The sequence below is a fragment of the Ostrea edulis genome, chromosome 3 (genome assembly GCF_947568905.1).
Source record: "Ostrea edulis chromosome 3, xbOstEdul1.1, whole genome shotgun sequence".
Classification (NCBI taxonomy): Eukaryota; Metazoa; Mollusca; class Bivalvia; order Ostreida; family Ostreidae; genus Ostrea; species Ostrea edulis.
The window spans coordinates 61,661,880-61,676,185 of NC_079166.1; the positions used below are offsets into that span (position 1 = coordinate 61,661,880).

The following is a 14,306-nucleotide window of genomic DNA, read 5'->3' on the forward strand; positions in this document are numbered from 1 at the left end:
TATCTACACCCGCCATCTCTTAAATTTTATCGAGGAGATTATTAGCAAAGAATAAACTCTAAATCTAAAAAGATGCCAGTAAACTCTGGAAGAAATATAAGAAAGAAGATACCTGTGAGGGAAAGAGGTTAGTCTGATCATTGCTTCCCCTGCTCTAGATAGCAAATTATTCCCGGGAAGTTTAGCGATTGTTTAGGCCGCTATACGCGCTAGGTCTAGTACTGAATGCCATATTTTTCGAGCCTTTATGAAGTTATGGTAGTGCAGTAAGAGTAACAGTACTCAACAGTCACCAAATGAAATCATAATTACCGGTAGATCAGTTTGTTTATAGTATCTCACAAGTGGTCGTCTCAAAAGCTTGCAGAAAGTATATATTAACTACAGATTTAGAATGACTTATGAAGGTGATCGGCGGGAAATAACATATTTTAGACAAATCTTTGGTTCTATAGGCCCTATTTATTTTTTTTCATTTAGTAGGAGGTATGTAGATAAGCCTATCCATACTTCATGTGCCTGTGTTTGACATTGGGGAGGCGAACTGGATCGAGATGGGGGGGGGGGGTCTAACTAAGTTGTTTTGCCTTAAATTCAGATTTCCGGCAACTGCCGAAATGTTCAATGCATATGTTGCCTTCCTGTTTATTGTTTACACACACCAGGTACATGTTAGCTGCAGAACTGTCTCCGGTCTGTCAGCATATATTTTTTCCGGAGAGCTGCAGCTATACACGTGAACATCCCATTTTGCGTCTGTGTAAACAATATATTTATAGCTTTCACATTTTCCGCTCCATTGACCGCAGATCACCGTTATACTTGCCGCTTCAATGAGCAGATATCGCAGTTACTGGTTTAGTATTTTGTTTTAGCTCACCTGAGCTGAAAGCTTATCACCTTTTGTCCGTCTCTCCGTAGACTTTTCACATTTTCACATTTTCATCTTCTCCTCCAGAATCACTACTGGGCGAATTTCAATCAAACTTGGTTAGTTGGTACAAATAATCCATGGGTGAAGGAGATTCAAATTGTACAAATGAAGGGTCATGGCCCCTTCAAAGGAAATCACGAAAATGTAAAAATAAGGTGGGGCAATTTAAACATCTCAACCACTGGGCCAGAAAAGTTCAAATTAACACGAAAGCTTCCTAACATTATGCAGATTCAATTTTGTTCAAATCATGGCCCCCGGGGGTAGGGTGGGCCATAATAGGGGATCAAAGTTTTACATGCGAACATATAGGGAAAATCTTCTCAAGAACCAATGGGCCAAAATAGCTCGACTTTAAAAGTTAAAATCATGGCCCCTGGAGGTAGGATGGGACCACAATAAGGGATCAAAGTTTTCCATGCGAGTATATAGGGAAAATCTTTGAAAATCTTCTCAAGAACCTCTTGGCTGGAAATGGCAGATTTTTGACTTATTGCAAACTCAGTCAAGTTTGTTAAAGTATGACCCCTGAGAGTAGTGTGGGGCTACAATAGAGGATCAAAGTTTTACATGCAAATATTTAGAGAAGAAGAAAACGAAGAAGAATTTCCTGGGTAGGGGATACATAATAAATGCATATATGATAAAATGTAATATTTCCGTTGCGATACATGTATAAAAATAAGAAAGTATTTATTATGCCCACAATAACGTGATGAACAGCATTGAATATGATGGCATATATTGAACAATTTATCATTGCATTCTAACTAATATCCGAATAAAGAATACAGTGCGTTCTTGCTTTTTTCAGGACCCGGACCCGAACGTTACGAACTGCCCTCTACGTTGGGTTATCAGGCTCATGACTGCACCAGACCGAAGCAGCCTGCCTACACTATAGGCAAACGACTAGAACGAGGTAAACCCCAATACTGCTGAGGAGTCGACAATGCAATGAGAGGATGGGTCGAATCTCTTGTGATGATAATCGTATTGGAATTAGAATTTTTGAAGTAAAACGCATGAAGGCCAACTCAGTCCTGTGATCACCACATTTTTAATCATGAGTAAAATGAAACAGCAGAGGTAGTGTCATAAACAAGAAACCAACGTCGTAACACTGTCTCCTTACAGCCCAAACCACGAATCCTGGTCCGTACTACGTGGATCCTAGGATGACCAGAACTGGAATGCACGCTGCCCCCGAGTACACAATGGTTGCACGGAAGGATATTAGTATGTTATGATACCAGTAGTCATTATTGATTTGTGTGTATGAGTCGGACTTTGTTTGTATTGTTATGTACATGTATACGTTCTCCATTTCAGATATTCCCAAAACCCCTGGCCCCGGGCATTATACATGCAACACTGAAAACATCGAACCTCAAGCCCCTCAGTATACCATCAGAACTAGAACTAAACTGCGTCGCAAGGATCCAATCCTGGCTCCCGCTACCTACACGTTACCGCCTATACTAGGCAACAAACAATTTCATAAGTCCACGGCTCCAGTGTGCGTCATAGTGGATCGCCCAAAGGTTTGTCTACAATAAAATAAGTTCTCATTTATAGCGTATAGAAATATGCACAAGAAACTGCAATATGAATATGCTGTGTTTGTGAACAATGATTTTGATAATTTTACATGCTTACAGAATTCTTTACCGTTTTAGGTCGGCGGTTACTTGGTGGATATGGGCGAATCTCCTGGACCCGGGAAGTACGCCGCCACCAATCCCAATGTGAACACCTCCATGGCTCCTGTGTACACAATGAGATCTAAATGCCACCCTCCTGGTGATAGTGACAAACCCGGCCCTGGAGCATACAGCCCAGAGAAAGTGCGCTATCGCCCCCAGGCTCCCAAATTCTCATTTGGAAGTCGTTACTCAGAGTCCACTTGCGTTTTTATTGCATGATTAAGGGGGAATTATTTCAACTATATGTGCGGCCGTACTGTTTGTCCCTAAGTAGACAATTTCTTTTTCAAATGAAATAGATTGGATAGCAGTTTGATTTTTGTAAATATAATAATTGTTGTTTTTAAGTAAATTAATGATTGAAAATAACAATGTTGCTTTGTGTAGTGATCTCTTCTAGGTTGTTATCACGGAATGGAAATTTTAAGATTTATAATTGTTCTCTGCCTATCACTCTAAGAACTGCCATTTTAGTATATATTTGTTCCTAAGAATATTCTTCAAATGTTGATTTAAGTTATGTGACAATTAGTTAATGATAAAGGTGTTACAGAATTTACTTACTCGTTTGAATTTTCCCTTGTGTTGACTTTCGTCGCCATATTTCCGTGTAATTGATCAAGTCAAAGTCACGTGATTCGCCAAACACTCGGCATCTTGAAGTCTTTCGAATATGACCTTAAAAACAGAGGGTCCGTGTCGCAGCAGGCTTTAGAACATTAAGGAAATTTAATGGAATTTATGGTACTTCATTTACAGCTAGGTGAAACATGCAATCATAGTTGTTTGCAATATCTTTAATTCATTAAACTACGTCCATGATAAAAATACTCTAAAGGGGGAAAGTAACTCGCCGTGAAAATACTCACTATATTTATGGTCTAGACAAATCCGCAAATTTTAAGAAACCGTGAATAAGTTTATCAAACAGAAGTATCATTATTTTTAGTTTACTTAGACTATCCGATAATCGGATATCTTTTTATATAAGATTTTACGTAGTCGGTATATATTTAAAACGTCGAGTGTCTGTGTTGTAGTGGGTGTCGCGTGTTGTAGTAGGTGTCGCAGTCGGGTTAATTAAGTTATTGATGCATGGAAGACAAATCCAAACAACTGTTTATCATCCTACACACACGCATGCATCTGTATTTATTCATTTGATTCTTAAGTACTGAAAATGCTTTAATTTATTGTATTAGAATGCGCTTGTTACCGTAAAAAAAAACAAAAAAACAAGAGGCCCATGGGCCACATCGCTCACCTGAGTCACCTTGGTCCATATCAGAAGATTTTCCATATCTATTTGCATGTAAAACCGTAGTCCCTATTATGGCCCCAAACCTTCCCCTGGAGGCCATGGTTTTTGCAAACTTGAATCTACACTATGTCAGAAAGCTTTCATGTAAATGTGAACTTCTTTGGCCCAATGGTTTTTGAGAAGAAGATTTTTAAAGATTTTCCCTATATTTTGTATGTAAAACTTTGATCCCCTATTGTGGCCCCATCCTACCCCGGGGGGGGGGGGGGGGGGGGGGGGCATGGTTTTAACAAACCTGAATCTGCACTATATAAAAAAAAAAAAAAACGAAAAAAAAAAAACACAAAAAAAAACTTTGACCCCCTATTGTGGCCCCATCCAATCCCCGGGGGCCATGATTTTAACAATTTAGAATTTGTACTATATCAGGAAGCTTTCATATAAACCTCAGATTTTCTGGCTCAGTGGTTCTTGGGAAGAAGATTTTTAAAGATTTTTCCTATATATTTGTATGTAAAACTTTGATCCCCTATTGTGGCCCCATCCGACCCCCGGGGGCCATGATTTTAACAATTTAGAATCTGCATTATATCGGGAAGCTTTCATATAAATCTCAGCTTTTCTGGCTCAGTGGTTCTTGGGAAGAAGATTTTTAAAGATTTTTCCTATATATTTGTATGTAAAACTTTGATCCCCTATTGTGGCCCCATCTGACCCCCGGGGGCCATGATTTTAACAATTTAGAATCTGCATTATATCAGGAAGCTTTCATATAAATTTCATCTTTTGTGGCCCAGTGGTTCTTGAGAAGAAGATTTTTTAATGACCCTACCCTATTTTTACCTTTTCTTGATTATCTCCCCTTGGAAGGTGGCCTGGCCCTTTATTTTAACAATTTAGAATTCCCTTTACCTAAGGATGTTTTGTGCCAACTTTGGTTGAAATTGGCCCAGTGGTTGTTGAGAAGAAGTTGAAAATGTGAAAAGTTTACAGACGGACGGACAGACGGACGGACGGACGCCGGAATACGGGTGATCAGAAAAGCTCACTTGAGATTTCAGCTCAGGTGAGCTAAAAACAAGAGGCCCATGGACCACATCGCTCACCTGAGTCACCTTGGTCCATATCAGAAGATTTTCCATATCTATTTGCATGTAAAACCGTAGTCCCTATTATGGCCCCAAACCTACCCCTGGAGGCAATGGTTTTTGCAAACTTGAATCTACACTATGTCAGAAAGTTTTCATGTAAATGTGAACTTCTTTGGCCCAATGGTTCTTGAGAAGAAGATTTTTAAAGATTTTCCCTATATATTTGTATGTAAAACTTTGATCCCCTATTGTGGCCCCATCCTACCCCCGGGGGCCATGATTTTAACAAAACTGAATCTGCACTATATCAGAAAGCTTTCATATAAATCTCAGCTTTTCTGGCTTAGTGGTTCTGGGAAGAAGATTTTTAAAGATTTTTCCTATATATTTGTATGTAAAACTTTGATCCCCTATTGTGGCCCCATCCGACCCCCGGGGGCCATGATCTTAACAATTTAGAATCTGCTCTATATCAGGAAGCTTTCATATAAATCTCAGCTTTTCTGACTCAGTGGTTCTTGAGAAGAAGATTTTAAAAGATTTTTCCTATAAATTTGTATGTAAAACTTTGATGCCCCCCTTGAGGCCCCATCCAATCCCCGGGGACCATGATTTTAACAAACTTGAATCTGCACTATATCAACAACAAAAAACAAAAAACGAGAAAGAAAAAAAAAAAAAAAAAAACTTTGACCCCCTATTGTGGCCCCATCCGATCCCCGGGGGCCATGATTTTAACAATTTAGAATCTGCATTATATCAGGAAGCTTTCATATAAATCTCAGCTTTTCTGGCTCAGTGGTTCTTGGGAAGAAGATTTTTAAAGATTTTTCCTATATATTTGTATGTAAAACTTTGATCCCCTATTGTGGCCCCATCCGACCCCCGGGGGCCATGATTTTAACAATTTAGAATCTGTACTATATCAGAAAGCTTTCATATAAATCTCAGCTTTTCTGGCTCAGTGGTTTTAGAGAAGAAGATTTTTAAAGATTTTTCCTATATATTTGTATGTAAACCTTTGACCCCTTATTGTGGCCTCATCCGACCCCCGGGGGCCATGATTTTAACAATTTAGAATTTGTACTATACCAGGAAGCTTTCATATAAATCTCAGCTTTTCTGGCTCAGTGGTTCTTGGGAAGAAGATTTTTAAAGATTTTTCCTATATATTTGTATGTAAAACTTTAACCCCCTATTGTGGCCCCATCCGACCCCCGGGAGCCATGATTTTAACAATTTAGAATCTGTACTATATCAGGAAGCTTTCATATAAATCTCAGCTTTTCTGGCTTAGTGGTTCTTGAGAAGAAGATTTTTAAAGATTTTTGCTATATATTTGTATGTAAAACTTTGATCCCCTGTTGTGGCCCCATCCGACCCCCAGGGGGGGGGGCATGATATTAACAATGTAGAATCTGCACTATATCAGAAAGCTTTTATATAAATCTCAGCTTTTCTGGCTCAGTGGTTTTAGAGATGAAGATTTTTCCTATATATTTGTATGTAAAACTTTGATCCCCTATTGTGGCCTCATCCGACCCCCGGGGTCCATGATTTTAACAAACTTGAATCTGCACTATATCAAAAACAAAACAAAACAAAAAAACTTTGACCCCCTATTGTGGCCACATCCGATCCCCGGGGGTCATGATTTTAACAATTTAGAATCTGTACTATATCAGGAAGCTTTCATATAAATCTCAGCTTTTCTGGCTCAGTGGTTTTAGAGAAGAAGATTTTTAAAGATTTTTCCTATATATTTGTATGTAAAACTTTGATCCCCTATTGTGGCCTCATCCGACCCCCGGGGTCCATGATTTTAACAAACTTGAATCTGCACTATATCAAAACAAAAAAAAACAAAAAACTTTGACCCCCTATTGTGGCCCCATCCGATCCCCGGGGGCCATGATTTTAACAATTTAGAATCTGTACTATATCAGGAAGCTTTCATATAAATCTCAGCTTTTCTGGCTCAGTGGTTCTTGGGAAGAAGATTTTTAAAGATTTTTCCTATATATTTGTATGTAAAACTTTGACCCCCTATTGTGGCCCCATCCAATCCCCGGGGACCATGATTTTAACAATTTAGAATCTGCACTATATCAGGAAGCTTTCATATAAATCTCAGCTTTTCTGGCTTAGTGGTTCTTGAGAAGAAGATTTTTAAAGATTTTTCCTATATATTTGTATGTAAAACTTTGATCCCCTATTGTGGCCCCATCCGACCCCCGGGGGCCATGATTTGAACAAACTTGAATCTGCACTATGTCAGAAAGTTTTCATGTAAAAATCAGCTTTTCTGGCTTAGTGGTTCTTGAGAAGAAGATTTTTAAAGATTTTTCCTATATATTTGTATGTAAAACTTTGATCCCCTATTGTGGCCCCATCCAACCCCCGGGGCCCATGATTTGAACAAACTTGAATCTGCATTATGTCAGGAAGCTTTCATGTAAATCTCAGCTTTTCTGGCTTAGTGGTTCTTGAGAAGATTTTAAAAATTTTCCCTATATATTTGTATGTAAAACTTTGATCCCCCCTTGTGGCCCCATCCTACCACCGGGGGCCATGATTTGAACAAACTTGAATCTGCAATATGTCAGGAAGCTTTCAGGTAAATTTCAGCTCTTCTGGCCCAGTGGTTCTTGAGAAGAAGATTTTTAAATGACCCCACCCTATTTTTGCATTTTTGTGATTATCTCCCCTTTGAAAGGGACATGGCCCTTCATTTGAACAAACTTGAAAGCCCTTCACCCAAGGATGCTTTTGGCCAAGTTAGGTTGAAATTGGCCCAGTGGTTCTGGAGAAGAAGTCGAAAATGTGAAAAGTTTACGGACAGACAGACGGACGGACGCCGGACAAAATGTGATCAGAATAGCTCACTTGAACCTTCGGTTCAGGTGAGCTAAAAAGCATGACTATGTGCGTTTCTTATGATTTTACCAGTGGTAAATATTATTTCCATTGACTTTTCTACCATCCTTTGCTTTGCTATGCATTCTTTAGAGAAACTGGGTTTGGGTTATATCTATTGATGCAGTAATTAAGCTACAAGTCCAGGGCTGTATTGAAGATCGTAGCGGGTAGTCGAGGGGCTAGGTATGATGGTTGATTTGTGCCATTCTACAATTTGTTGTTATTTCGAGGCAAAAAGACAACAGAACGATATCTAGCGACGTTTCGTCCCGAAATAATGAAAAGACGACAAAAAGTAGAACGGCACAAATCAGCCATCATACCTAGCTCCAAGGTTAGCCGCTACGATCTTCAACGCAGCCCAGGTCCTGGTATATCAGAATATCAGATTTGATACTGGACGAAAGGGTGTAAAAACTTCATTGGTAGCATGGTGCCATATATTGAAACACTTCTAGTATGCCGGTCCCCATAAATGTGACGCCACCAGTTATGGTATATATAGATATACCGTCTAACCCTAAACAACATTATATCATTATCGTATATGACCCTTGAAAACTGTTGTATAGAACATATTTTCCAATCAAGGGGCAGCATGAAAATATATACAAATACTGTACATATACATTTACAAATAAAGAAAGAAGTGATTACAGAACACATAGTTACATGCAAATACAGTACCATATATTGTTCAAAATAAATTTTCCAGTTATATTTAGAATAAATGGCTCTTCAGAACATACATGGGTAATTATAACTGTCAATATTGACGTCATGGAAACATTGTCGATATCGACACCATACTTGGTTATTGGAGAGCAGTGTTGTACATGGTAAGCAATAACTCAGGACACGATATCGTCATGCTATTGTCAATATCGACATCGTCTGTATTCTTGGACATGTAAGCGGTTTTAGCGGTCTCATCTGAAGGACCGTCCCATTTAATTGCCTCTTGCACTGTACTACAACCAAGGGGTACTGATGGCCTATTCTAACCCAGATTCCAACAGGATGAACCAAAACGTCTACTGTACAACATCAACAGCTGTTTTAATTTGTCTTCCATTGATTCATCAGAAATTTAACCCGACCGCGACACCTGTTACAACTGCTTCGAAATAGTCATGCGACAGCGCTGATTTATTGGCTCCGCCTACTATGTTCTGATTGGACAATATATAGTCAGTCATAGCAATTCGGTGAAACTTTCCGGCAGACGATGTCGACTCCAAACTTCAGGTTATGTCACAGTAGAAGGTCTATGGACAATGGGGAAAATTATTTTCATGCACAAGCAGAAAATAAAGATGAGTTTGAGATGCATTGTGATTTGAAATATGTGTTGAGCGACTCTTCTGAGTCAAAAGCAGAGAGAGATATCATAGGTATAACCTTTAATCCCGTACTTTGAATCTACACAGAATAACTACCAGCCAGGCGAGCTTGTTGAAGCAGCCATCGTTTATTATGCAACGCCATACAAATGCATGAACAATGTCATAATTTCTTATGAACGACAATAACATGCATCATGACAAATGTGTGAAACGGTCAAAATAAAATTAAGTAACTGTTTAAATTTTAAACCCCATCATTGACGTTAAAAACCGCCCAGGAAAAACCACAGATGGTTAACTATGGAAACATGTGTCCGCGGAAGTGTAAATAACGTCTCTGGGGGCAATGCCGAACGAACATTTTTAAAAGTACCACTGCAGTATAGCCTGGTGCCCTCACCTTTCCGTTATGCTCCACCTAGAAGAAGTACGCACCCCCTGTCGACCGGTCACACCCGCCGTGAGCCCTATATCTTGATCAGGTAAACGAAGTCATCCGCAGTCAAAATCAGTGTGCCAAGAACGACCTAACAATTACCGGTAATATGAAACACGCCAGACAGCATTTCACCCAATGATAGGTTGACTTTAAGCGAGACTGTTGAAACCCCTGTAACATCAACTTGTTTGTCAATAGCCTTTCTCTATTTAAAAACTGACCATACGCAGAACAAGCCCGTGTATTGCGTATCTAAATCAGTTGAAAGATCTATGTAAACACCATAAACAGGTAATAATGGAATATTGCTACAAATACATGGAAAAACTGAAAGTATTTCGTTTGTTATGAAGTTGAATTGTTAGTTTGGCATTAAGATCTATTTTCAATAAGATATCTAAGTATGACGCAGATGTGGAGGAGGATGACGTATGATTGCCAAAAGACTGAATTAGTGACAATTCGCATGACGAACATATCAATTAGAAGAGTTACAGTTTCACCGAAAGCATTGTTGTGTGTACTTCAGCCCGTCACAGTAGAAAGCCACAAGAGTTCAAAGGAACAGAAATTTCTGGATGAAAGGTGAAGATAACGGACAGTGATCACTCTCATAACTCCTATAAAGGTGAAGATAACGAACAGTGACCAATCTCATAACTCCTAAGAAGGTGAAGATAACGAACAGTGATCAATCTCATAACTCCTATAAAGGTGAAGATAAAGGAAAGTGATCAATCTCATAACTCCTATAGAGGTGAAGATAACGAACAGTGACCAATCTCATAACTCCTATAAAGGTGAAGATAACGAACAGTGATCAATCTCATAACTCCTATAAAGGTGAAGATAACGGACAGTGATCAATCTCATAACTCCTATAAAGGTGAAGATAACGGACAGTGATCAAATCTCATAACTCCTATAAAGGTGAAGATAACGGACAGTGATCAATCTCATAACTCCTATAAAGGTGAAGATAACGGACAGTGATCAATCTCATAACTCCTATAAAGGTGAAGATAACGGACAGTGATCAATCTCATAACTCCTATAAAGGTGAAGATAACGAACAGTGATCAATCTCATAACTCCTATAAGCAATACAAGATAGATAGTCGGATGCTGACATTATTGATAAGATCAAGATAGACGATAGGATAGCAACTTGGATGCAACAGAATTCCAGAAAGGACTTCAGTTAACCAGGGCCTTTAATGACATCTTCTCAAAAAATGATGAGGATATTGGACTCACTGCTCGAGTGAAACATCAGAATGAACTTACCAATCCTGTGCCATTCAAACAGCGACACAGAAAGATTCCACTCAGCATGATTGACGAAGTGAGGAACCATATCCAGCAACTGCTTACTAGTGGTGTGATCAGACGTTCAAAGTCGCCATGGGCCAGTAACGTGGTGTTAGTGAGGAAGAAGAATGGTCAGCTCAGGATGTCCATCGACTATTGACAGTTGAATCAGATGACAGTGAAGGATGCGTATGCCCTTCCAAGAATCGATGACATCTTAGACTCTTTGTATGGCAATCGTTATATGTGGATATCATCAGATCGAGATAGAGGGGAACCACGAGGAGCGCATCGCCTTCATTGTAGGACAACTTGGGATTTTTTTAGTATGAGTGAACGCCATTTGGGTTAGTCAATGCCCCTGCTACCTATCAACGACTGATGAAAGACATATTTGCTTATCTTAACTTTTGAATATGCATTATCTACCTGGAGAACATTATTGTATTCTTAGGACATTTGAGAATCATCTCGAAAGATTTGAGATAGTTCCACAGAGAATACAGAATTCAGGATTAAAACGGTCTCCATCTAAAAACGGTCTCCATCTAAGTGCCAATTTACCAGACTAAGGTTCAGTATGTCGGATACATTATTCATTAGGGAATAAGACCAGATCCAGATAAAGGGGATAAAATATAGGCATGGCCAACACCAAGAACACCCAAAGAGGTGTGGAAATTTCTAGGATTCTATTGGTACTACCGGAAATTCATCAGAAATGTTTCCAAACTTGCCAGACCACTGACAGATTTAACACCCAGTCCACAGTCGTCAAAGAAGAAAGGGAAACAACAATCTTCAGTCAGCTGGAGATGGGGTAGAGAACAACAAGAGGCTTTTGAAGTTCTGCGACAGCACTTGATATCACCACCTATACTTGGATAACCAGACATGACAATTCCATTTGAACTCCATACTAATGCTAGTTCAAAAGGCTTTAGAACCATTCTTTATCAAGGATGATGCGAGTCATTGGATATGCTAGCAGAGGCCGTACATCAACCGAGAGAAATTACCCTGTCCATAAACTAGAGTTTTTAGCTTTGAAATGGCCCATCACTGAGAAATTCAAGGATTACTTACATGGATCAAAGTTTGCCGATATTACGGACAACAGCCCACTGACCTACATCCTTTCCAATGCCATTTTAGACGCAACAGGCCATATATGGGTCGCAGCATTATCTGCCTATGATTCGACACCAAATACAGACCAAGCAAGAACAATGCAGAAGCAAATTATCCAAATTAAATGAACCAAACAGTGCAGATGATCAGATTCAATTAGCATAATCAGCAAGTCCCAAACCACACCTTACGTAGAAACTATTTCCACCTCAGAACAACCATTGGTTCAGTTACAAGATCCACATGGAATAATGAAGATTGACATCGAGAAAGCGCAGCACGATGATCCTGAATTATTGCCCTGGATACAGTGCATTTATGACAGATATAGGCCGAATTATTGTCCTGGATACAGTGCATTTATGACAGATATAGGCCGAATTATTGTCCTGGATACAGTGCATTTATGACGGATATAAGCCGAAGAAGAGCGAGCTATCTAGATCTTTTGTAGACACCATTTTGTACAGGAACTTTGACAAACAATAGGTGGTCAACAACATTCTGTACGGAGAAGTGAAAGTGGATGAGAAGATTGTCAATCAGCTTGTTGTACCTTCAGGATTAGTAGGTCATGTATTGAGATCTTTACACAACATGAGACATTCTGGAAGAGAGAAAATGTTAGATTTACTTCGGGATAGATTCCTCTGGCCTGGACAGTACAAGGATATTGAGAATTGGATTAGAGAATGTTAGAGATCCATTCTTAGAAAACACCGGTACAAGACAAAGCAGAACTTCACAACAACATCCTCTCACAACATCTTGAATTGGTCTGCATGGGCTTTCTCGCCATCGGATACCCACGGCTGATCTCGTCCTCTACCCATTTGTAGAATTTGTCAAAGCCTATGTGACGATTATAAAAACTCGTGCAGCTATATTCTTCAAAAATCAAACGATCCTATGTTAAACTCATACACATCAGAACAATGGTCTTAGACTGATTTTGGATTGTTAACAATATCTAACGTACCTACAAGATGTGTATTACAATATACTAAGATGAAACATGAAATTAACCGTTATATATTTGTAAAGAATTGTAATATAAAAAAAATCAGTACAATCTGGGCTTTATGGAAAAATATTTTTGATTAATGTCTTTCCACTCTTTACACGGTTATTGTCAACCTTGATATCATATAATAATATGTATGTACATGTATCCATGTCTTTATCGGATGCTAAAATTTGCAAATTAAATGATCTACCAAGATTTTATGATTTTGTAAATGATTTTTATCCATATGAAAGATTCGCCATTTTCTTTTAGAAACACTACGAAAACTGGTCATACCAATAGTTAAATCGACAACATATGAGTTGCATTTTTTAATATATGAATATGCAAAGGATTGGAATTTAATAACTGAATATTTTGTTTCTTTTAACCATTTTGAATCAAACAATAGACGTTGGTACAGGGACTATTGTATTTGCTGTGTTTGTCGCTAATTGAACATTATAATGGTAGAAATATATTCATACTGGAGTATCAAATGCATAAATTGTCATTTATAATCATTTATATGTTTAGTGTAAAAAGCTGTATATTTAAATAATCTATTATATTTACTGCATGGTTACATGTACATGTGGTCTAAAATAAGCTCTTTTAATAATAATTTTAAAAAAGATACTCTCGCTGGGTATTATCAAGTGAGGGTATTTTTGAGATACTCTCGCTGGGTATTATCAAGTGAGGGTATTTTTGAGATACTCTCGCTGGGTATTATCAAGTGAGGGTATTTTTGAGATACTCTCGCTGGGTATTATCAAGTGAGGGTATTTTTGAGATACTCTCGCTGGGTATTATCAAGTGAGGGTATTTTTGAGATACTCTCGCTGGGTATTATCAAGTGAGGGTATTTTTGAGATACTCTCGCTGGGTATTATCAAGTGAGGGTATTTTTGAGAGGCTTGTTTTGATACTCTCGCTGGGTATTATCAAGTGAGGGTATTTTTGAGAGGCTTGTTTTGGACTTTACGGGTATGTGAGATGTTGTTGGCATGCATAGTCAACAACAACAAAAATTAAACCAACTCGTGTAGGTTATTCAGGGGAGGTTACCCAGGGGAGGGGTGTGTGTGTGTTCCGAACCCAAGTCCTGTGTTTGACCACTACTCTGGTGCTGTTTAATGCATAGTATACTTATGATATA

General features: G+C 38.7%; 2 protein-coding genes across 2 annotated transcripts; both read left to right on the forward strand.

Annotated features, from left to right (window-relative positions):
* LOC125675023 (outer dense fiber protein 3-like) lies at positions 1 to 3,122 on the forward strand. The gene is made up of 5 exons (XM_048912480.2): positions 1 to 127; positions 1,749 to 1,856; positions 2,072 to 2,173; positions 2,267 to 2,478; positions 2,614 to 3,122. Exons 1-5 carry the CDS (start codon positions 73 to 75, stop codon positions 2,857 to 2,859), a joined length of 723 nt encoding a protein of 240 aa, XP_048768437.2. The 5' UTR covers positions 1 to 72; the 3' UTR covers positions 2,860 to 3,122.
* A 6,435-nt stretch (positions 3,123 to 9,557) lies between these two features.
* LOC130053607 (uncharacterized) lies at positions 9,558 to 11,167 on the forward strand. Its single transcript, XM_056160965.1, has 2 exons — positions 9,558 to 9,684; positions 10,878 to 11,167. Exons 1-2 carry the CDS (start codon positions 9,558 to 9,560, stop codon positions 11,165 to 11,167), a joined length of 417 nt encoding a protein of 138 aa, XP_056016940.1.
* The last annotated feature ends 3,139 nt before the right edge of the window (positions 11,168 to 14,306 follow it).